The following is a 23,326-nucleotide window of genomic DNA, read 5'->3' as shown; positions in this document are numbered from 1 at the left end:
GGAAATTTGTCATGCGTACTTTAATCAGTGATCATAATCATGATTTATCTGCATCATTTATGACTCCTATGCTAAGGTCACATCGTAAAGTAACTGTAGCTCATGCTGCAATGGCTGAAATAGCCGATAGCGCCGGCATTGCACCAAGGAAGACATACAATTTGTTTACCCGCATTGATGGTGGTCGCGAAAATGTGTCATTCACACCTTTGGATCTTAGAAACCACTTGAGCAGGAAGAGGACAGATAACATGAAGAACAGAGAAATATGTTGTTTGGTTCGTTACTTACAGAATAAATCAAGCAATGAACATGGTTTCTTTAGTGCAATGCAAGTGGACGCAGATGGATATGCCGTGAATATGTTTTGGTTAGATTCAAGGTCTAGATTAGATTATGAATGCTTCAATGATGTGCTTGTGTTTGATACTACAGTAAAGATTAACACTGAACAGTGGCCATTTGCGCAGTTTGTGGGAGTGAATCATCACGCACAGAGTTGTATATTAGGCGGTGCTTTTATGTATGACCAGACCAAGGAAACCTTTGAGTGGTTGTTCAGAGTATTTACACAAGCAATGAACGGAAAGCATCCTGAAACTGTACTTACAGATGGTGATCACGCAATTGCGGCTGCAGTTCTTCATGTGTGGTCAGATGCACATCATCGCCTGTGTTTGTGGCATATCTTTCAAAATGCAGCAAAGAACATAGGACACATATTTAATCAGGATACAGGGTTTGACAAACATTTTACAAGGTGTGTACTTCATAGCGTAGACGAGGTCACCTTTAAGTCAGATTGGGACAAAATGATTAAGACATACGACTTTGCTGACTGTCTGTGGTTACAAAATTTATATGCAGAAAAAGAGAAGTGGGCATTGGCATATGGAAGACAATACTTTTGTGCAGGTATGATAAGCACACAAAGAGCCGAATTTATGCATGTCACGCTGAAGAAAACCCTGTATTCATGTTTAACAATGTTTCGTTTCATGGAACAATATGAATTATTTGTAGACGGTCTAAGACAGAATGAGCTTGAACAAGACGTGAAATGCTTCAATACACGACCTCTAACTTTTGGCATGAAAATATTGATGCGACCTACAGCTCTGTATACACTAACTGTATTTAAATGGATCAAGAAAGATGTGTTGCATGTCATGAATTGCAAAATAGAAGAATTGGTGCAAACCGAGAATATGCATAAATACCATATTTTTTGTCAGAGCGAAAAGCATCAGGAAAGGCAAGAAGCGCATGTCACGTACAATGTCAACAACGGAAGGGTAGAATGTTCGTGCAAAATGTATGAATTCAAAGGTATTCTATGTTGTCATGCATTAAAGGCACTCAATCAAGAGAAGATACAAGAAATACCTGAGTCTTACGTAATGCGAAGATGGACGAGATGCGCGAAGATTGAAATGCTCGTTATGGACAATGCGAGTAAATCTGGTGTTGACGAGAAGTGCCACATAGCCTCTCGTTACCAACAACTGTGTAGGTCATTCATGCATGTTGCTGATTTGGCATCGAGAAGCGAATAAGGCTATGCATGTGTGAGAAAAGCTGCAACGGAGTTACTTGAAAACGTGGAGTTAATTCACATTAAGTCTGTTGCAGCGAATGAATACCAGCCGAAGATAATGGGATCGAACAACGTAGGTCAAAATCATGTCTCGCTTGACACTCCCGAGAAGTTGCGCCGAAGAGTAAACATTATCTTCAACAAGTCAGTAGTGAACGTTGTTGATTATGATGGACATATTCATGAAGCGCAGGGTATTAAAAGAAAACCTGCCTCTGATCGCAGTCGTCGGAGGGCAAAGGGTGCACTAGAATTGGTTGGCAAGAAAAGGACTAAGAAACAACCAACCTGTAATAAAAAACAACAAAGCCCTTCGAATGAACAGGTATGTAAAACATTATATTGCTTCCCATTGCGTGAAGCTTGTCAAATAGCTAACTCGTGTAATGTCCATCATGCAGCAATACCCTGCAGAAGTACCGGCAAACGTTCAAACCTACATTCCTCTCGACCAGATTTCTGGCAACGATCGCTACAGTTTTACAAGGCTTTTGGTATGTAATCGATGTTGCGAGGAGGTATGCATTTCTTGTGAAACTTAATTCAGTGTCTAATATTTTCTCTTTCATGACAGGCTATGATGCAGTCGACAGATAGGTTTGGGACACAGGAATCTCGTGTAGGCTATTAACTTAGTTGTCATGCCTCTTTGCATGACCCGATCTCCACAATGCCGGATTTTTTGAGAGTTTATAGTCGTTTGTCATTGACGACTTGCGGTTCATGGTTGAATTTGTTCAAATCGATAGATAGCGGGTTTTTGCTTCTACAGGAAGGCGAATGATGACATCACTATATGGCGATTTGTGGTTATCGTTGAATAGCGATATGTGGCATCGCAACGTAGAACGTTGTTGATTATTGTTGGACTGTCAATCTTAGTGTGATGCGAAGGATTGTTCAAGTGCGCTGCGATGTGTGGCATCGCAACGTAGGACTGTCAATCACTGTGTTGCGATGCCACAGATCGCTATTCAACGATAACCACAAATCGCCATACACCTCCAGTCAACTTCTTCTCCAGCAAATCTTTCGCGTTCCCGACACCTCCACTTGCCTTTTGAAATCATTATTGTTATCTTGTGAAAAGTTGTATCCATATATTATAAATAAAAGGCTACTCAATGTGTATTTTCCAACGGATACCCATAAATGTTTGAGTTGTCGTACAGTATTCATTGATCATGTTGGTTGAGCAGTACATCTTTTAGGTCATAAATAGTCGCACAAGCACCGGAAGGTGTGTTTGTCTTCTACTTCGTGAACCAGCAACAACCAAACCGACAGTTCCTTCATAAACCTGGAGATTCGCCCTCGAACATAGAAAATTATAGTCGGTGAGGCAGACGAAGACAGCTACACGACCAACAATGGCGAATCATGGGTATATTGTCTACACATAGTCTACATGTTCAGCAAAATCTGTCTCTTTCATGCATTTTTTGTGATTTGTTTTTGTGTACTATATAATGTAATTTAAATATCGGTCGTTGCAATGTCCACATTCATTTCAATCGAACATCCACCGACGAAGTTGGGCGAAAACTTAGTCAATCACTCCTGGAGGACATCAACCGAATGCGCAGTGAATTCGCACAATGCAACATGATCAGTAATTTTGTTAGTATGAAACTAGTAGTAGTTGTCTATAAACGTAAGCCATGTGTACGTATGATCAATACAACACCATATTTGCTGCAAACAGACTATATCCGATTTCGTAAATTATATTAAAAGCAACGCACCAAGCCAGACTGTGAGCGTCGTCAGCCCATATTTCATGGTATATCGGTTGTATTTTATGTTGCTTTTCATTATTGATTTAGTCCAATTGATTCGTATGTTAACGTTGGTGTTAGCAATGTTTCTTTCGGTTTGCAGACTATATTACGCCGTTTGCCATACTCCAGTGGATTTCAAGACGGCAAACCTTATTGGGTTAACGGTAATCACTGCAGATACCTTATGACAAGTGAAAAGGTAAGCAAACAAACTACAGTGCAATATTACAGCGTGACAGTGGTAACAACATTTTTTCGATCTATTTGCAGATACTGATTTCTACACTCTGGCAGTCTGAAAAGCATTGGGTCTTATACGTGATGGATTTAAGCGAAAAATAACTATGGTGTTATAATTCGTTGGAAGTTGACAGTGGTTTACGGCTAGACATTTCCCATCTCGTAAAATTCCATCTATATGAGTATCGTGTAGTGTACTAGGGTCATGAATTTACTTTCGGTCGCATTATTCTCAGATCGGTTTCCTCATAGCCATTTTGGGAGTCGATGTTAGTGAGTGGATCTATCGCACGGCATACCATGCTCCTTTACAAGATAATGGCGTTGATTGCGGCGTATTTGTAATGAAGTACATTGAAGCGATATACAATGGTGCAGAACCCTGTTTCGACGCTGTATGCCATTCCTTGGCCTCTGTTATTGGGAATTAAGGGCATGTCTATTGCTTCTAGTTTACAATCTGTTTTTGCAGGTTGATATACCCGGATTCCGCGAAGAACTCTGCAAAAAGTTGACGTCCTTTCTAATTTCGGAAGAGAAACTGACGGAGGCGAGGATCTAAAAGGCTTGTAATTGATAAAAGATGTGCGCTCAACCCGCGTGATTGACAGTCGCAGGGTGAGACTGCGATGTGTGCAATGAACAAAGACTTCTAATGTTCGAAATGATAATATTCAACATCGCTATGAAATGTTGTATGCTTAAACATCGCTTTAATGTCGCGTTCATATTTTACGAATAGTACAAAGCGATACGCTTGGTGGTTTAACGTCAAACTACACTGCTACGACCATGAAAACTGTGCCAGCATTTGAAAATTGCTTGAATTTTAAACGACGGTTTCTTCAATTATGATTTTACAGACCTATGAAAAAGGTATAGACGAATACGATAACTGCGTCGAAGCCGCCTATGCACTCGATTCAAGAATAAGTCGTTTATGCAGGAATTGACGATTATGTCGGTTCCTTATTCGCAAAGCAGAGTGGAACTGTGTGTTGTGTCATTCAAATATTAATGAAACGTCCTATCACCCTCCGTCAGTTTTCGAGTATATACGTCAGTTTCATTAAACCAAAAGCAAATCTTAAATAAAAAAACAGTCTGCATTAATGAAAACAATGTCATGCCAGAGGGCTATTCTGAATCGTAGTCAATGCGATTGGACCGAATCTTTGGGTCTCAAATAAATCCACAAGTACGTCTCAAGAAATCGCCTTAGGTGTACATTACCGTCGGTTCATCAATACAGCGATTTCTAAGAACAAACCTTTCTTATTGATAAGTTCACGTAATGCGATATTTAGAAATATCTTTCGTCGTACAGTATTCTTCATTGCTTAAGAACAACTTTACCAGCATTGGTTATGCGTATACAACACAAAACTATTTCTGAATACAATTTACTTTTCATAGAACACCCGTCAACGGAATGAGATGAACACCCGTCACCGGAATGACAAATTCGCTTAGACCTCGCTAGGGAGAGGAAGAGGACTTGGCGGAGCTCCTGCTGGCCACCCTTAGCGCGACTGCACCGACTGGGTTGCTGTCGAGGAGGACGGCGAGAACGGTGATGGAGGGGCTCGTTAGGTTGTACAGACAGAGCAATCGATAGGTTTCACTTTATACTATTCTGTATGCCGTTTGTTTTAAACTCAATCAATTTTCCGCATATTTTGTCGCGTATTACCGACATATGTTTCTACAACAAAACAGGTAATGTGAAACCAATATATAACAGGAATACCCAATAACATCGGATACGAAGCTCATACAGCGTGGAAACAAGGTTCTTCTCCATTGTATATTGCTTCAATATGCTTCATTACGAATATGCCACAATCGACCCCATTACTTTGTAACGGAGCATCGTCAGCACAGAGCAACATCCACTCGCCAATGTCGACACCCATTTGCCCGTTAAGGAATCCCGCCTGTGAAAAAGGGATAATATATTACAGTCCGGTCCACCTCGAATAGCTACTTCACCTTTGGGTACAAGCTTACCAAATGCATAGCATCGCGTTCTACGCCACTGTGGCAGTCCAATGAGTTGTAGCACCATAGTTGTTTTAGCTGAAAATTCATCTCGTATAGGACCCAATGGTCTGGATGTTGCCAGAGTGTAGGAAGTAAAATCTGCGAATCGATAAAATCATTTTTCGTTCCAGAGACTTATCGTGATGGGGATGTTACGAATAAACCTTGGATAAGAGGTTTGTTCACTTACCTTTCCAAATTTGGAAATGTCTATTCACTCATCATCGTTGTTCCAATAAGGTAGTGCATCTTCGAATCCTATGCCGTATGGCTTTCGCCGGACATACATCTGTTGCACGAAATAGCAAGGTTTAACCACCAAGAAACGTGAGTACGCCATGAAAGCAAACAGAACAACAGCGACCCAGACATACCATGAAATACGGGCTGATGATGCGTACTGTATTGCTCGTTGGGTTGCTCTAAATGTAATTGACAAAATCATACATTGTTTGGTTGCACAAAGTTACGAACTTCAGAACATGCAAACCGATGACCTAGAAATTGATAGTGGACAAATACTTACAAAATTACTGATAGTGTTCCCATCTGCAAATTCATCTTGCATCTGCTCGATGTCATCTACAAACTCGTCAGGGCGTTGCCGCCCACCCGAGACTGTGGATGTTGCACTGAGTGCACCATGAGCGTGGTATTCAGGATTGGACATTGAAATTATTGTCTACACTAAACAACACTAGTCCAAATACGACATGAAAAGCCAAATGTTCACTAAACCGCTCAGGCGTTTCAAAAAATATACCTCTTAAGCGCTAGTCCTAGTACTGTGGATGTGGTCGTCTTCTTGTTCAGAGTCGTGCGTGGCCGTTTTGCTCCCATCATCCACTCCATTGGCAACGTACCTGGTCATTTAGCTCCCATCCTCCTATCTGTTTGCTCCGTGCCTGGTCGTTTTTCTCCTCTCGTCCACTCCTCTGGCGCTGTGCCTGATCGTTTTGCTACCATCGTCCTCTCCGTTGCCGCCGTGCCCGGTCGTAGTGCTCCCATCGTCTTTGGCGTCCTGCCGGGTCGTATTGCTCCACTCGTCCTCTTCTTGTCCGACATGGCTGGTCGTACTGCTCCGATTGTCCCCTTCTTCGGCGCCATGCCTGGACGGAGATATCGATGGCACCTTTGCAACGGAGATACTGAAATGCCGTCCTCACCTACAAAGGTAAAGTCCTTTAACGTGCAGCCTTTTTTTGAAAACAGCCCGCTAATTAATTGATTGCGTTTAAAAAAAATATAAATACGGCTTTTCGCATGCCGCCTTTTTTTGATAACCGCCGCCAAATTAAATGCTTGCGTTCGAAGTATTCAAAAATACGTCTTTCCATGCCGCTCATTAAGTTTTAAATATTCAAAAATACGTTTTCCACGTGTGATTAGACATTCGAATAATACCCACAAATCACTATGCTGCGATGCCACAGATCGCTCTCCGACTTAAAGCACGAAGCTAATTAATTGATTGCGTTTAAAAAAAATATAAATACGGCTTTTCGCATGCCGCCTTTTTTTGATAACCGCTGCCAAATTAAATGCTTGCGTTCGAAGTATTCAAAAATACGTCTTTCCATGCCGCTCATTAAGTTTTAAATATTCAAAAATATGTTTTCCACGTGTGATTTGACATTTGAACAATACCCACAAATCACTATGCTGCGATGCCACAGATCGCTCTCTGACTCAAAGCACGAAGTATCCAGCGATGGCAACAAATCCTTTCCTTATCTATTGATTATTTAACACAAATACCTTTTCACGATTATCGTATATGGATACAAACTTTTGTGCCGTCAGAACTCGTTAAATTATTGTTCATGGCTTAGATCGCCAATACTTTGTGCGCTATTCTTTCGAGGCGAAGACAAATACAGTGATTGCTAAACAGACCCAGCGATTGCTATACATCTATTTTCGTTTAAAGTTTATTTATTACCGAGACCCAAAGTCGGAAAGATGTAATAATAAAGAATTAAACAATAAAAGAATTTCACGTTACCGCAACTCATTATACAATTACAACAAATGTATAGCATGATAAAAATGAAAATCTAGGATATATTCTGAGTCACTGGACGAATCTGATGAAATTTCATAGACTTGTCTCTCACTTTTTATTGGTGGACTGTCTATCCTGGGTGGCCTCTTCGTTGCGAAACCTTGCCTAAGAAGACAGGTCATCATGTCCACCACTGCATTCAATGGAATGCCCATAGTGCTTACTTCTGTCCTTAATTTCTTATTCTCCCTCTCAATAAGTTTGAACCTTGCGGCAGAGACAGTCTTCTCTTTTGGAGCAAGTGTTCGGTCTTCCTCGTGATTTGTTACTGATTGACTAGTCGTATTAACCAGAGCGAGACGACGTTTTGGTTGTAGAGGTTGGGCTACAACATGAGAAGGGACAGTTGGGAGGCATGGGTTGACAATTTTCTCAATCTTCCGATTTCGCCGCATTGGTTCTCAATAGCTTTCGAAATAGAAGGGATCAAATTATCGTCCTTCATGATCATACGGTACGGCAGGAAAACCACCTGAGTTCCAATTTAATAATTTGTCCCTGTAGCGATCACTCCAATTCACGTGCCTGCCCCCACCAATATTCATCTTCCTTCTCACCTCCAAAGGCTTATTTGGGATAGACTGCCCCAAGCCAGATTGTAGGAGAACTCGACTACCTTGCTGCAACTCGGCTTCAAAATTGCAGAATAGCCACAAATCACGGTCAAACAATCTGGCAGCCTCCGCAACAACGTCTTCATCATCGCCCCCATCTCCATAAGGTCTCCACAAAACCTGTACATTGGTAATTCTTTTTAATAATGAATGACAAATATATTAAAATTTATTTACGCATGATATGGCAACAACGATATGCACTACGGAAGACAATCCTGCAGCGATGTATACTTAAGAATGCTGAACATTACAACAATTTATAATACTCAATGGTAAATGCTGACGCGATTGTAAACAATTTTAGAACGTTTACCTCGTTTAATTGCAGCCCATCTAAAATGGACTTAGCATTATAAACTGCGACGTTTATTCTGGCCCAGCGACCGATCTTTGGAAAACCACAAATCGGAGGGTTACACCGTAGACGCAATGGGATAATATGTTCCAACGCCCAGGCCTAACAAAAAAAATATTATTAGCAACGCCACAGACTGCAATGAGAATTGTCTACAAATACTAAGTATGTAATCAACAAATACCTGAACAAATGGCCAAAATCCGCCAACTGTTTTTGTACCATTACTCGCACGGTGGAGTTGACTGTACAGGTGTGCGAGCATAGCGGCACCCCAGGCATAGTTGTCGACTTCGTCTAAGTCTGCCAGGTACTGCAGCCACATGGAACTTATTCTCGAACCAGAACAATCAAAAAATAATGTAAGAGCAAAAAAATATAGAAGGAAGTCGCGCAACTCTTGGTCAGCTGTTTCAGATGCACAAGTAGCGGAGTGGCCTTCTCATTTATTACGAAAAACTGAGACCTTCATTGATGTGGAATTGCTTCCACCAGAAATACATTGACTTCATTCGTCCATCGACATTCCTAGAAAGGCAGTGCAGTTTTCCCTTGCGTTATAGTTTGAATGTCGTAATAGGACAGCACTGCCATCGCACTTAAGGCCAGTGATCCTCGCCACATCTTCTAGAGTCATGGTGATCTCAAAAGAATCAAACTGGAATGTGTTAGTCTTATCATTCCACTTATTTACCAGGTGAGTCATGGTATTCCAGCAAGTTTCAAAATATTGTTGGTCCAAAAGGCCACCGAAGTGCATATTTCGTAGTCAGTCCTTCTGATATGCACTCAGTTGACCATACCAAGACAGAACTACAGGCCATTGACAGCGGCCTCCGAGCTTTTCACCTGGTGCTCTACTTCTCTTGTGACCTCCCTGTAACACAAAATAACATATTATTCCTACAAATTATAAATTACTTTCATTTGTACTTATAAATACTATTCTAGCTCCTTCTGATTCCTTTCTCTCTCGCGTTTCTCCTTCTTCTTCATTTCTCTCTCCCTTTTCTCCTCCTCCTCCTTCCTTTCTTTCTCCCTTTTCTCCTTTTTCTCCTTCTGCTTCCTTTCTCTTTGCCTTTTCTCCTCCTCCTTCTCCTTCCTTTCTCTCTCCCTTTTCTCCTCCTCCTCCTTCTGCTTCCTTTCTCTCTGCCTTCTCTTCTCCTTCCTTTCTCTCTCCCTTTTATCCTCCTTCTCCTTCTGCTTTCTTTCTCTCTGCCTTTTCTCCTTCTCATTCTCCTTCCTTTCTCTCTCCCTTTTCTCCTCCTGCATCCTTTCTCTCTCCTTTTTCGCATTCTCCTCCTTCTCCTTCCTTTCTCTCTCCTTTATCTCCTCCTCCTTCTGCTTCCTTTGTCTCTCCCTTTTCGCCTCTTCCTCCTGCTTCTTCCTTTCCCTTTCCTTTTCTTCCTCCTCCTTCTCCTTCAGCCGCCTTTCTTTCTCTTCGATTTCTTGTTTCCTTCTTTGCCGCAGTTCTTCCACCTGCTTCTTCCTTTCCCTTTCCTTTTCTTCCTCATTCTCCTTCCGCCGCCTTTCTTTCTCTTTCAGTTGTTGTTTCCTTCTTTCCTGCAATTCTTCCTCCTGCTTCTTCCTTTCTCTTTCCTTCTCTACCTCCTCCTCCTTCTCCTTCCGTTGCCTTTCCTTCTTTTCCTCATTCTCCTTCTGCTGCCTTTGCATTTCCTTAGCTTCCTCAAACTCCAACTCCCTCCTTCGCCTTTCCTTTTCTTCCTCAAACTGAGGAATATTCTGTTCCTTCTCTTCCTCCTCCTTATTCATTTGCCTTCGCCTCTCCTCCGCCTCCTTCAGTAGCCTTGCCTTGTGTCGCATTGCTCTACTCTCCAAGTTTGTCCTATGAGCCTCCGCCATCATATTGCTAACATCCCTTTCCCACTCCTCCGCCTTCTTCTTCCTCTTTTCTATTTATATTTTCATCAATATTTCTGGCCTTTGCCTTCTCTTCGTCATCCTTGTTCTGCATCTTTCGTTCTTCAGAGTTCTTCCTTTGGTCCGCAGCCTCGATATCTGATAGATAATCCTCCGCAAAATATGATTCCAAGGCTTTTTCTTTGTCTTCATCGTTCTCAATCTTAAGTATATTTTGGTATCTTTCAAAAACTTTAGATAGATGGGACTGGCGGATCACTTCTCTAATAGACAACCCATAGAACGACGGGGTATCTCTAATCTGATGAGGCGCAGACATTGCTAACCTGCACAACACAATACACGATCATCATCATTAGAAATCGTCGGAATATTTGGGTTCATAATACAAATCCTTGTATAAGAACCAATCTTTAGATTGAAGAAAGAAAACTTACACGAAACTCACCGAAACGATGGGAATTTGGATATTCCAACTGTAGAGTATGCAACAGTAACAACTAATACGCAACAGAAGGTGGCAACGATGCTGCGACTGCGCGTAAGACGGAAACATATGCTCTGGTAAAAAGGAAAGGATGCTCCGGCAACTCGAGATGAAAGCAAAGAATCTCCGGTAGAGTGCTTAGAGCGAGAAAGAATTTTTTTGAACTATTTGTATCATACAACATAACGCTTGCTACATACGCAAACTCTGCGGAACGTTTTCCCGCGGTATCGATGGAGGGCAGTTTTGTCATTTTCATGAACCGACGATTCAGTTTTCTAGAAGGAGGGCATTTATGTCCGTCCGAGGAAGAGGAACCGACGATTCAGTTTTCTAGAAGGAGGGCATTTATTTCTGTAAATTTTCAGCGATTTCTATTGTCATTTCATTCCCCATTTTAACTTCAACGATACATTACAACCACAATAATCAAAAGAAAGATTGCCCAAGCTAAGAGTCTTGAGAGAGTAGAGGAGGGCCTCACCACCCACCGAATAACAAAAAATACAACGACTCAACTTCAAGTGCAGTAAGGACCCAGAGTCAAATAAATTTAAAGGCAGCTCATCAGTAAGGACCCACAATAGTCAATGTGCAGGTCAGTCGGTGCTTGATGGAGCAATATAGGATCTTGTGATGGATGTGCACAGAAGCAGAAATAGAAGGGAGAGAGAGAGCGAGAGAGGGTTGATGAGCCCCCGAACCGCCCTCCTGTAAGGGCAAAAGGCCATGAACACGCTGGGAGGAGCCCTCAAAACCCCCTTCTGTAAGGGTAAAAGCTCTGAATCAGACTCCATAACTCTTCAAGTTGAATGATGCTACCCACACTGAGAGGAGCCCCCAGACCCTCCTCCTGTAAGGGTAAAAACTCTGAATCAGGCTCCACAACAGTAAATGTGCAGGTCAGTCGGTGCTTGATGGAGCAATGTAAGATCTTCTGTTGGATGTGCATAGAAGCAGAAATAGAAGGGAGAGAGAGTGTGAAAGGGTTGATGTTCATGGCCTCCTCCAAGGGAGATATCTTTCTCGGATAATCCTGTAGTGCAGAGACTGGGTCTTAAATAATCATCTTCGGGGCACTTAAGTCTTTACAACCACTCCTTTTCAAGAACCGTCATTTTTTTTTTGCACCAATGGAGGAGAGGGTACTTAAGTCTTTGCAATCGCATCAAACTCCAACGCTAATTAATGCTGACAAACATGGGGATACGAGATGCACATGCTTACATACGTGGTGCTCTTTGGGACTCCCGATCATGAGATGTAGCTAACTGCCCTGTTCGGGGGGGGGGGGACATATAACCTGCTTCGGTTGATCTGGGGCTCTCTAATGTACCTAAGGATGCTTGATTGCACGTGCAAAACTGAGTAAATAGTCATGTCTGGACACTACTGACCGGACACAAATATTCCGGACAAGTCGGATTTTTTGTCATAGGTGTTTAGGTTTTATTATTATTATTATTTTCTTTTGGTTTTGGTACTAATTGTTTCAAACACTGTTTTTCCAAGGGAGAAGATGGATTATCGCCTAAAAGGTGTCCCGCTGGATGCGCAAAAAGTCATGTTCCAAACATTTCACACATCCAATGTTTGGGTTGGGTAGGGTGTGGACAACAATGACCTGTGAAAGCTGTTCACTACGCAAACAAACAACTAGTAAAAAAAGCATGAAGTCTAAAGCACATTCAAAAGAAATGTGCTAGGCAGATAAGCCTTTTTTTTTTGTGATGAGGAACCCTCTTCGAGAATCAGGTCACTTAATAGAACACCCCCCACCCCTCGCGAGCACACCAGTTAAAGGCACCTGTACACCCAGAGAGAATCGATCCTGAGACAAAGGGGTTAGCACCTTCTCTCTAGGCCCCTTACTACTAGGATGCATTTTTTATGTGCACCAAAAAAGTTTATTATATTAGTGCAGTACATTTATTGCCAGTGTAACTCTTATTTTCACTGGCTTTAGGCTAAATAGAGCCAATGAAAATGCTCTTTCACTGGTACGTGAGAGACACAGCAGTAAAAGATGTTTTTCTTATAGTGCACGTAAGCAGATAGGTCAATTGAAACTTCAATCTCATGTAATCTTATATCAAGAGCTAAAGAAGGAAAGGCATACCCTTAACAGCTTGACTCGCAGGACTTGAACCAAATCCTTAAGTTTTCTCTCAATACATGTGCTCATAATTGGTTCAAAACTCTATGATCAAGTTTGATTCGGATCTAACCCGGAAGTTTTTGATTTGCTAATTACTTTTTAAGAAAATGATAGGAAAAGTGCAAGTACTAAAGAAAAAAATGGTAACTTTTAGAGAGTTTTTTTTGAAAAAGAAAGCTTTTTTAACGTCCTTAGGTACCCACCTAAGGTGGTGAAAAAATTTTTCCTATGAAAATTTATTTTTTATTAGGTACACCATTCACCCACATCACATCTCAACCCATGGAGCTGCCGTTTATCACCTTTCTCTTTCTGGTTAGGTCTACCACCTCTCTCTCATTTTTCTCATGCTACACAAACAGGTAAACATTTTTCATTTAGAAAAGTTATCGTATCAAAACTTCTCATAAGCAATTTCTTTTTCCTGTGACAATTTTTCTTGCTTCCAAATGTATCGTCAGAGCGCAGGATTGAAAACAAGAAAATTTCTCATAAAAAAAGAAAAATTTGTAAGAGAAAATTTTTCATCAAGAAACCTTCTCCTATTCAATATTTTCTTCAATTTCCAAACGCGCTCACAAAAAGTTGGAAAATTTTCCCGTTGATTTCTCACTTGGAATCAAGCGGATCTGAAGCGTCTGTGGCGTCCGCAAATGAAGAGCGACGGAACATAACAGTGACCTGACTCCAAATTCGAAGAAGGAAAAAATAAATTAATTAATTAATGAAAAAGTTTTTGCCTTTTTCAATTCCTGGTCAGACCAATGCGAGTTGTCTTAAAAAACCACACCCAAGGCCTTCAATATTTTTGAATGGTGATAAAGTTACGAGTTTACCCTCCTACGCAGATATACCCTGATTTGAAATTTGAAATGGGGATGTGAACATTAGGTTTTCAACCCGGAGGTGGTTTAAATAAATAAAAAAAAAATTGTACATTTTTTTTTTATAATCCAAGAAAAAAAAAAACCCATCACCGACCGCACCTTGCATGGCCTTAGTTCGGTAGCTGCCCACAGGAGAGTAAACCCAGCTTCGACCTTGCGGCAAGGGAAGAGTTTAGCACATATTTAATCATACATATATATCCTAATTTGATTGTTTGACCAAATCTTAGGGTGAGTTTGAATGCAATATGCCTGTATGACATCCATGGACAAGTGGATCAGGGTCAGATCTGATCTTCTACCAAACATTGGATTTCAGACGCACGGATCTAAGATATACAAGTTAAAAGAATTTCTGTGGATATTTACTGCAATTGGAGGCAGGGGGCATCGGACCCAGATCTAAGATCCAAGGATCTTGAATCCAGATGCCTTCAAATGCACCATCAACTTAATAAATCAATGGGTTACTTACTTGACTGGCTTTTTCTTTTCAACTTCACCCATAGTAGGGATCCATAGTGACAAACATGGGCATTTTTTGAAAAAAAATGATACGTAAACAGTTTTTTAAATACTTTTTATATTAGTTTTTTATAGTTTGCTAATAAAAATGCAAGAAACATAAAAAAATTGTAATTTCTCTTTCAAAACATCTTCCTTTATTTTCCTGTTTTAAACTTTTGTCACTATGGAACTTGGATCACATTTAAAACAAAAAAAATCGTTTTTAAATCCGGCTAGATCTATCACTGTATTTTTAAAACGTTGAAATTAATACTTAATGTTTTCAAAATTTTGTTGATAGAATTATACAACATCTCGATATATATATATACTGCCGACAAGTTGTGTGCCAGTAGTCCAATACCGTCCGGTGCGTCCCTTGGAACAGATCGTTTTCTTCCTGTCATTAGATTTTTCTAACTTCCTCGGACTGGGAGTTCAACGGTCATTAACAGTGGAAGGGTACAACCGTCACATATCAAAATAGACGTCTATTTATGTCCTTCACCATGAGTCGAAGGCTATTTCTGTAAATACAAATGGTGCAAACGAGGATATATCCGTCATTTCAATATGTGCTATTTCACTTTAACCTTTTTTTTTCTGAAAAGTGTGTATAAAATGCTGTCTCTTCGTCTTCCCCGCTTCTCTCCCTCCGTCCACAGGAAATAGAAGAAGAGAGAAATTGGAAGAATTTTTCTTTTTTCGTTCGTCACTGAGCGACGTAGGAATCGGGAGCAGATTTTATTTCCGTCGAGGGACTTGCTCGTAAAAAGTAAGATTTTTTTGAACCCTTGATCTCTATCCTCTTTAATCTTCTCTGGCTTTATTGCGAGACCCTCATCCTTGTTCTTCAAAATCTAGCAAATTTTCAAGTGTCGGGGTTGAGCTTTTCCTTTTTTACGATCACTGTTTTCTGTTTGGACGCTCTCGTAAAGGATAGCTCAGCAAGAGGTGACGATTTCGTTTTTTCTTTTTTGTTGCTTTTCATTTTTGAAGAAGACTATTTTTGTTGTCCCTGATAAAGGAAAAACGTTATTTTTTTATTTTTCTTTTCTTCTGCAATGGTTTTCGTTACAATCATCATCATCATCATCATCATCATCATCATCATCATCTCTCTGTACGTTTGATCTGAGATCGAATTCCAGAACGACCCTTTTTTCTGTTTTTTTTTTTTATTTGTGGTATAAAATAGTCCTTGAAATTACAGAGTGACTCCTGGTTGAGTTCCACAATGGCTATCAGCGCACTCGATTTGAAAGATGTACAAAATGCCACCTAAAAAATCATTAGTTTGCAGAAAGAAGGCTCGCTCTTTTCCTCCTTTTTTTTTTTATTGCGGTTTTCGTTTGGTTCTCTGATAGTTCTGGTGAAGGGGTGAGTTTTTTTTTGGGGGGGGGATTTATAACCCGAAGAAACCGCACCCGAAGAGCTAGTGGCTAAGCCTGCCATACCTACTGTCATCGTGCCGATAAGCATAAAACTTCAAGCCTAGGACCCTTGCCCCCGGAGCCTATGCTACATATTGGCTTGCCGGTCTAACAACCAAGGCTCCTCCAACCCCCTTTGGGGGCGAAGCAGTGAGTTTGAAAGCAATAAACCTCCTCCACATATTTAGCAATTGCAAAAAAGCACCCCTCCTTTTAACGACCACGGTGACATCTCGGTTTAGTCAGTATCCTTTGTGTGTCCGTAGATCTGCGTTTTCTGCAACTCGGGAAATGACGTTAATGTCCTTGGACGACGTGTAGTGATGGTGACTTGGTGGCCGTGTATGGAGGGCATTTAGCGTCATTTGTCCTTCTCTACTCGGACGTATGAATTAGGCACTACCCCTTCATTGATATAATATCGTTTTCTTAAGTTATCTATAAAACAGCAAAGCTGGGGGGATCGCCCGCGGTGAGATTCGAAACCGAGACCTCTCCCAATATACCCACGTTCCACCCACGAGGTCTCTTTAATTGCTCACACTATCACGATCTTTCTCTCCCTTTTTTTTTTAAGTCACTCTTAAGGTAAAGGGTAATTTCGTCATTTCAAAATGATCGACACATTAGTTGTTTTACAAGTTTGGTTCAAAAGAAAAAAATGTCTCGATGCGTTTTGTTCACTTTCTCACCGAGTCGTATCGGGAAACTATCCATGAAACCGGTTCCGGTGGGTAATGGGAAGAGGATGCTGGGAGAAAGTCGGCCGGTTATTTAAATAACCGATACGACTCGTTCCCTCTCTCTCTCTCTCTCTCTCTCTCTCTCTCTCTCTCTCTTTCAGTGGGAACATGGTCTTTACTGGCAAAGATGATGATTCGGGAGGACTTAGCTATCATTGTGCATTTCATATTTATTGCGCTGAATAAGAACTTAAGGACTTTGCAATATGTGCCCTTCATCCACTCCTCTTTTTTCCCTTTTTACCCAAAACTACCCTTCAATTATTTGGCTAAGAAAGTAAAACCTTTGTTGTTTAGGATGATTTCCTTGTAGGTAATTTTGTCATTTTCGCTGTATTCAAACCTAACCACCAACCCCACATGCCCACGTGCAAATCGGACTTTCGGGACTCCGGTTCTTAGTAATTGCTTCTACCGAACCGGGAGAATCTGTTTACCGAACCGGACATGACAGTTTTTTAGTGGAATCGGATCGTGACTCCCAAGAGTTCAGGTGCAATGTGATTTCACACTTTAAGTGTGCTGCCGCACCTGATCACTCACCCTATGCTATTGTGTCCTACAGCTGACAGGCAGTATCCTAAAAATGGTGGGTGATCAGGTGCATCATCATACCAAAAGTGTGCAATCACATTGCACCTGATTCTCTCTCCTTAGATCTGGATCTGGTGTAACTTACACAAAATAACTGTACCTCTAGACCCACCCAAGGGGTTTGGCATAGTGGGATAGGGCCTATACCGTCAGTCTAGGTTCAAATCCCATGGGCGTCACCCTTTGCATAAGCCGAAGCTTGGCGACTCCCTAAGGTCCAGGAATAAGCCCTCGGAGTTTTATGCCGATATGGGCAGTAACCTTAAGCAGGCAGGCTGAGCTAGTGCGGTTAGGTCTCTGCGACTGGGGCGGTTTCTCTGAGCAAAAATCAAAAAGAAAAAAAAAATGTACCCTCTCTATCGTTTCCTGTAACATGTGTCCGATTCTAAGAAAAAAAATGTACCTCTCCATCTTCTCCTGTAACATGTGTCTGATTCTAACATTTTGGTTGCGACATGTGTCAAACAAAGAACGAGCAGCATGCTTGTTTATGCAAGTACATTGCTCCTGATCCCCAGTCCCAGTAGGTGGGGTTAGGCTGGTTCGAATCATTGAGTAGTGGTTGGTGATGGGTTTGAGGTTGGGCTTGGTCTGCAAAATGAACCGATCTGCTTTATGGTTGGCTCGCTTTATATTTGACAACAGCTATGCAAGGTTGTCATGGTTTAAACGAGTCGGTACAGTTTTCATTGTCCTGGTTTTGATTAATCCTTACTTCGCCTCTTACAATTTTATTTCATTTCTTGTGAAGCCTAAGCGACAGATCCTACGGCTTAAAACTTGCAAGTGAAGAAGCCAATGCCGACGGCAAGGTATGCACGTAGATGCTTATTATTTTCATTTGTATTTGTGATCAATGTATGAGATGCAAATAGATCAGATTCAGTTGAAACCCCGAGTCCGAACACTTTGTTTTCAGATATCTATCTAATTATAAGATTTAAAGTCTACTTGAATCGAGGTTTTTAACTTTACCCATTGTTTTTTTCAAGATTTGAATTTGGATTCCAATCAATGTTTTGTATTGTTATAAAAATCAATTACCCACAATGTGCCAAAATTTTATACTAAAAAAATATCAAAAGTGTGATCCCAAGCAAATAAACAATGATGAATGCATCGATGATGTCGGACCGAGTGGAAGAGTAGGGAGTGGTTGTTGACCAGGGTGCACAACTTAATTGCTTGCACTCTTATGAATAAATAAAACATAGTTGCAGGTATTTTTCTGCTTAATTTGAACCTGTGGATGTGTTTTATCAATTTTTATTTCTTTAAATACATGCTTTTGATCGCATTAATTTAGCCAACAAAGTTTAGTGCAATTAAGTCTTCTACTAAAGCCCCATGGGGGGCTGGCTTAGTGGGGTGGGGCCTTGGCTGCTAGACGGGTAGTCAAGGTTCGATTCTCATCGGCATCGCCCTTCTGCGCAAGCCAATGCCTAGCATAGGCCCAAGGGACAAGGGTCCTAGCCTCAGAATTTTATGCGGCCGGCACAACGACCATAGGTATGGCAGTCTGAGCCAGTGCGACTAGGTCTTCATGCCGGGGGTGGTTTCTTCGGGTTATAAATTCAAAAAAAAAAAAAAGAGGGCGTACTAAATCATGAAGAATTAGTGCTCATGTTAGGATTAAGCAAAAACCTTCAACAATGCTTTTTGAAACCTGACTAACAAATTTCAGCATAAATCTAGACTCGGTTAGTAACCCAAACAAGCTTCCCCCAATAATCCATTCTTTATTTGAATATGAAAAATGAAAATAATTTTGTCAGGGGAAACGGGGCGTCAGAGATTCCTCAACGGCCTTGCAGACCACTTTTGCAGCTGAAAACTGCTAGTTCTGAATCTGATGGAACTCAGCAATCGAATAGGCACAGTGTTGATCGAAGCCCCAAAGTCGGTGACAGACGGTCACCAAAATCATCGGCGGCTGAGGTATTCTTGCTTTTCATATTGCTTTATAATCTTACCAAAACGTACTTGGGGGCCCGGGCTTAGCATCTTTCAAAATGTACTTGATTTACACCCCTCCAATCGTATAATCAAAGAAAGCATATCATTGTCAGTATCGGAATCGGATCTGTATAGGTGTATCGATACCTATATGTTCTGAAACGGCCAAAAAATAATTAAAAAATATTACGTGTCAATCAGGGAGGTATCCCTTGCCACCTGTTATAGGACATTTGTGGTTCGAAATTCAGGGAGGGTATTTTCTTGCTTCTCTATAAACAAAGTACCTTGTGGGTTTTACTAATTGTAGAGTCCTGTCAATGTGCGGCCAATGATGGTGCGGGTATTTTCCTGCCCAAGCAAAAGGACAAAAAAAATCGTTAGGGGAAATGTTATTGTTGTCAGGCTTAGCGGCACAATTTTTGTTTACTTTTTTAATGATTCTGTATAGTGACCCTTTTTTTCTGGATGAATGAAAATAAAGACTGTAGGGATTGCTTATCAATCTTCTTGTCATCTCTTCGTAGCTTATGTCCATTTCTTACTCTTGTGCATCAACCCAGTTCCTTATAGGAAATGATTTTTGAGGCTTTTTGTATGACATTACTTTCGAAATGACTGTTGATGCGCGCAGATCATTTCTTTCTTGTATAAATATGACGAGCTACCTAATAGGATCAGAGCATTCATGTTACGATTGAGGAATCTACAATCTACCATCATGCTACTTTAACTGATTTTTTTTTTCTTCTTTATTTGGTAGTTGCTATTTGCAGAGTGAGTGCTAGTTTGCAAATATAGAATTATCAATTGTTGTGCTGATTTTTGAAGATGGTTTGTTAGATCGTTTATATGGCATGCTTATTACATAATTTTCCTTGAAATAGAAGAAAACGGTTGCCAATTCCGTATTGCAGAAGAAACGAGGCAGTCAAATTTCTGATCTTGAAACTCAGTTGGGCCAAGCTCAAGATGAAGTAAAGAAACTGAAGGAACAATTGGCATCTGCAGAGAATGCCAAGAAAGAGGCTGAAATCGAATTAGCAGAAACCAAGAAGCAGATTTCTACTGTCCAAATTTCTCTTCCAGATGTTGTGCAAGAGTCAAACAACGCAGTCGAAGAAGATCTCCCTGAACCACCAGAGACCCCACCAGAAAAGGAAAAGCCGTGCCCAGTGAAGCCGGAGGATGAGATCCCAGCGGTGGAGAACTTTAACTTGCAAGATGTTGATAATTCAACAAGTGATGACGAGCCAAAAAAGGAAAATGAGGAAAAATCAGATAGCCCAATTGAGGAAGAAGCTGAACTACCTCCAGAAAAGAGTGACAACGGGTGTGAAGAAACAATGGAGAGTTCAGAAGTAATTGAGCTGAAGGAAAAGATGCTGCAAAAGGAGCAAGAATTGATTAGACTTTCTGAAGAAAATGAAGGCCTTGTAAGTTTCTTTAACCCCATTTGTTTCTTGTAACTTTCATAGGAAATTGCAGAGCCGGCTTCCCTATGTTTTTCCCACCTTGGTTGAAACAAACATGAAAGCATCATGTTGGCAAAATACCATGCTGGCACAAGTGGGCCTCAGTTTTTCCTGCCTTCCTCTTTCCATTAGTAAATCTCTTCATACCTCCTTTGCATATGAAAGGATTTTCATGAAAAGCTGAGGTGGCAGGAGTCTTTAGAAATTCGTTTCATGGGAATGAAACAAACGAGAGTATCTTTTCATGTTTGTATTGCACTTTATGGTAAATGTAATTCTGTTTGGGTTTTTTATCAGCTTTTGAGTTTGTGATGAAATGCGTCAGCCATTCATAATTTTAAAGTGCACTGAGTTTTTTTCCCGTATTTTGTGTATATTGGCAGAAACTTCGACTGATGGAGGTTGAGGAGTTGAAGGCAAAAGAAGAGGAAGCAACCAAAAGGTTGCGCCAAGTGACTGAGGAATGGGAAGAAAGCAAACAGAAAGCAGCGCGCACAACCGAGCAACTCGAAGTAGTAATTCAGGCAAAAGCAGAGATGGAAGCGGAGATGAAACGAGTGAGGGTGCAAACAGAGCAGTGGAGGAAAGCCGCAGAAGCAGCAGCAGCCATATTGGCATCAGTAGATAATTGTGTTGGTGTGGAGATGAATGGCCGTTGCGGGAATAAACAGCAGCATGCCTTTGACAAGTCTGGATACATAGGTTCGGACTCTCCAATGTCAGATATTATGCAAGATGGAAAGCAAAAGGGAGGAATCAAGAAGTTTGGTGATTTGTGGAAAAAGAAAGGGCAGAAGTAATGATCTTGCTTTTCTAGTATTGATGTTTTTGTAAGCTTTCTCTCTTTGTTTCTTCACTGTAGTTCCCTCGTTACTAGTGGGGAAATGGGCAAGCTTCTCTCTTGCCCCCTCTCCCTTCCTTTTGTCTTCTCATGGAAATGAAAGAAATAGAGAAAAATGGATGGATTGGGGATATATCGAACGATGAGGAGAAAGAAAAGTTGCTGTTTTTTGTCTGAATTACAAAAAGATGCTTTTATCTGTGAAGTTCTATCCCTTGGTTTTGATAATTCTTCTGCCTTTTTCCATCACACCAATTTGCTATTTTGGAGCTTTGCCTGAACAAGTGTGAGGGAACATGCAACTTTGCTTACCATTGTTGGTCAACGAGATTGTATAAGGTTTCAAGCAGTTGATTGGCATAAAGCTTTCGTTTGTGTGGATTGTAAATGGTAGGAGTCACAAATTGTGTTTAGAAATCAATTTTAAGCTTCAAAAACCATAACTGTGGTATTTGCAAGAGAAAGCAAATGTGAGACTAAAAAGATTTCATAGAACAGTTACTCTTGAACCAATATTGGCAATGACTGCAATATGTGTTCCAAGTAGGAGTGTGGCATCTAATGTGGTCTTGAAAAAGGAGTGAAATCTTCAGGTATGTAGGAGGACCAAGCCTACAAAAAGGTGACAAGTTTTGGCAAGCACATCTTATTTTTAGCATAGTTTTGACCATAGCTAGTTTTGACCATAGCTACATGAAGATGCTTTCTTCAGAATTGGGATATTCCTCGAAGAAAAGTTTTGGGAAACTCACTTCCAAAATATGGACCCTTTAGTTGGAAATTTACTTCCTCACTTTCCAAATCATTTTTTTCTCTTTATCCATTCCTCTCACTTTTTGTCACTGCTCTCTTACCTTCCCCCCTTGTTGCCTACATTTTTCATGTTAAAAAATAATGTTTTTTTTATAAAAAACTTGCATTTAGTCTTTTTTAGTCGTTTTCTTGTTTTTTTACTCGCTTCCACTTCATATTTTTTCGTGTTTTTCTTTTCATTTCTCGTGCGGTTAACAGCCATCTTCATGCTTCATACTACTTTTTCACACTCGCTTTTTAGTTTTTCGTATTTCGTGTTTTAGTAACTATGGTTTTGACAAGCATAGGGTTCATAGACTCTTTTTCCCCCTCTCTTGAAAGTAAACATGTTCACGGTGAATAAGCACAGACTAGATCCAAGTCCAGTGGAATATCTATCCATTGTCCATTCTTGTTTTTACTCAGAGAAACCGTCCCATGCTTTGAGACCTAACTGTGCTGGCTCAGCCTGCTGTAACTACGGTTGCTGCCCTGTCAGTGTAAAACTCTGAGGGCTTACCCCTCCACCTTAGGGAGTTGCCAAGCTTCGGCTTAGGTAAGGGGGTTGACGCCCATGGGATTTGAAACTAGGCTGCCCATCAAATGACCTAGGCCCCATGTCACTACGCCAAACCCCATGGGTCTCTGGTCATTGTCCATTTTTTATACAACCATTTTGTTTGAGTTGGGTTTAGTTTGTCAAGTCCCTATTGAAAATTCTCCTTAATTTAGGGGGGCAGCAACTGAGCTTGAACAAGGTACGATCGGAGGCACGCGTGCTATCTTTCAAGCAATAGTTGTTTCACTTAAATCAAGTTCTCATCTCGTGCAACTATGCTCTCAAGATACAATCGAGCTTTCGCCTACTCATAAA

At 40.8% G+C, this 23,326-nt stretch overlaps 1 protein-coding gene across 1 annotated transcript; it reads left to right on the top strand.

The window, feature by feature from the left end:
* Window positions 1-15,289: 15,289 nt before the first annotated feature.
* On the top strand, window positions 15,290-21,685 carry LOC149843518 (interactor of constitutive active ROPs 4-like). The gene is made up of 5 exons (XM_089999888.1): window positions 15,290-15,393; window positions 18,140-18,200; window positions 19,164-19,326; window positions 20,232-20,780; window positions 21,203-21,685. Exons 2-5 carry the CDS (start codon window positions 18,187-18,189, stop codon window positions 21,617-21,619), a joined length of 1,143 nt encoding a protein of 380 aa, XP_089856014.1. The 5' UTR covers window positions 15,290-15,393; window positions 18,140-18,186; the 3' UTR covers window positions 21,620-21,685.
* Window positions 21,686-23,326: the final 1,641 nt, after the last annotated feature.

This window comes from Nuphar pumila, chromosome 3 (assembly GCF_984573655.1).
Source record: "Nuphar pumila chromosome 3, dmNupPumi1.hap1.1, whole genome shotgun sequence".
NCBI classification, from domain to species: Eukaryota; Viridiplantae; Streptophyta; class Magnoliopsida; order Nymphaeales; family Nymphaeaceae; genus Nuphar; species Nuphar pumila.
Note: the sequence above shows the minus strand (reverse complement) of the source record. Positions and strands in the feature narration are given on the sequence as shown.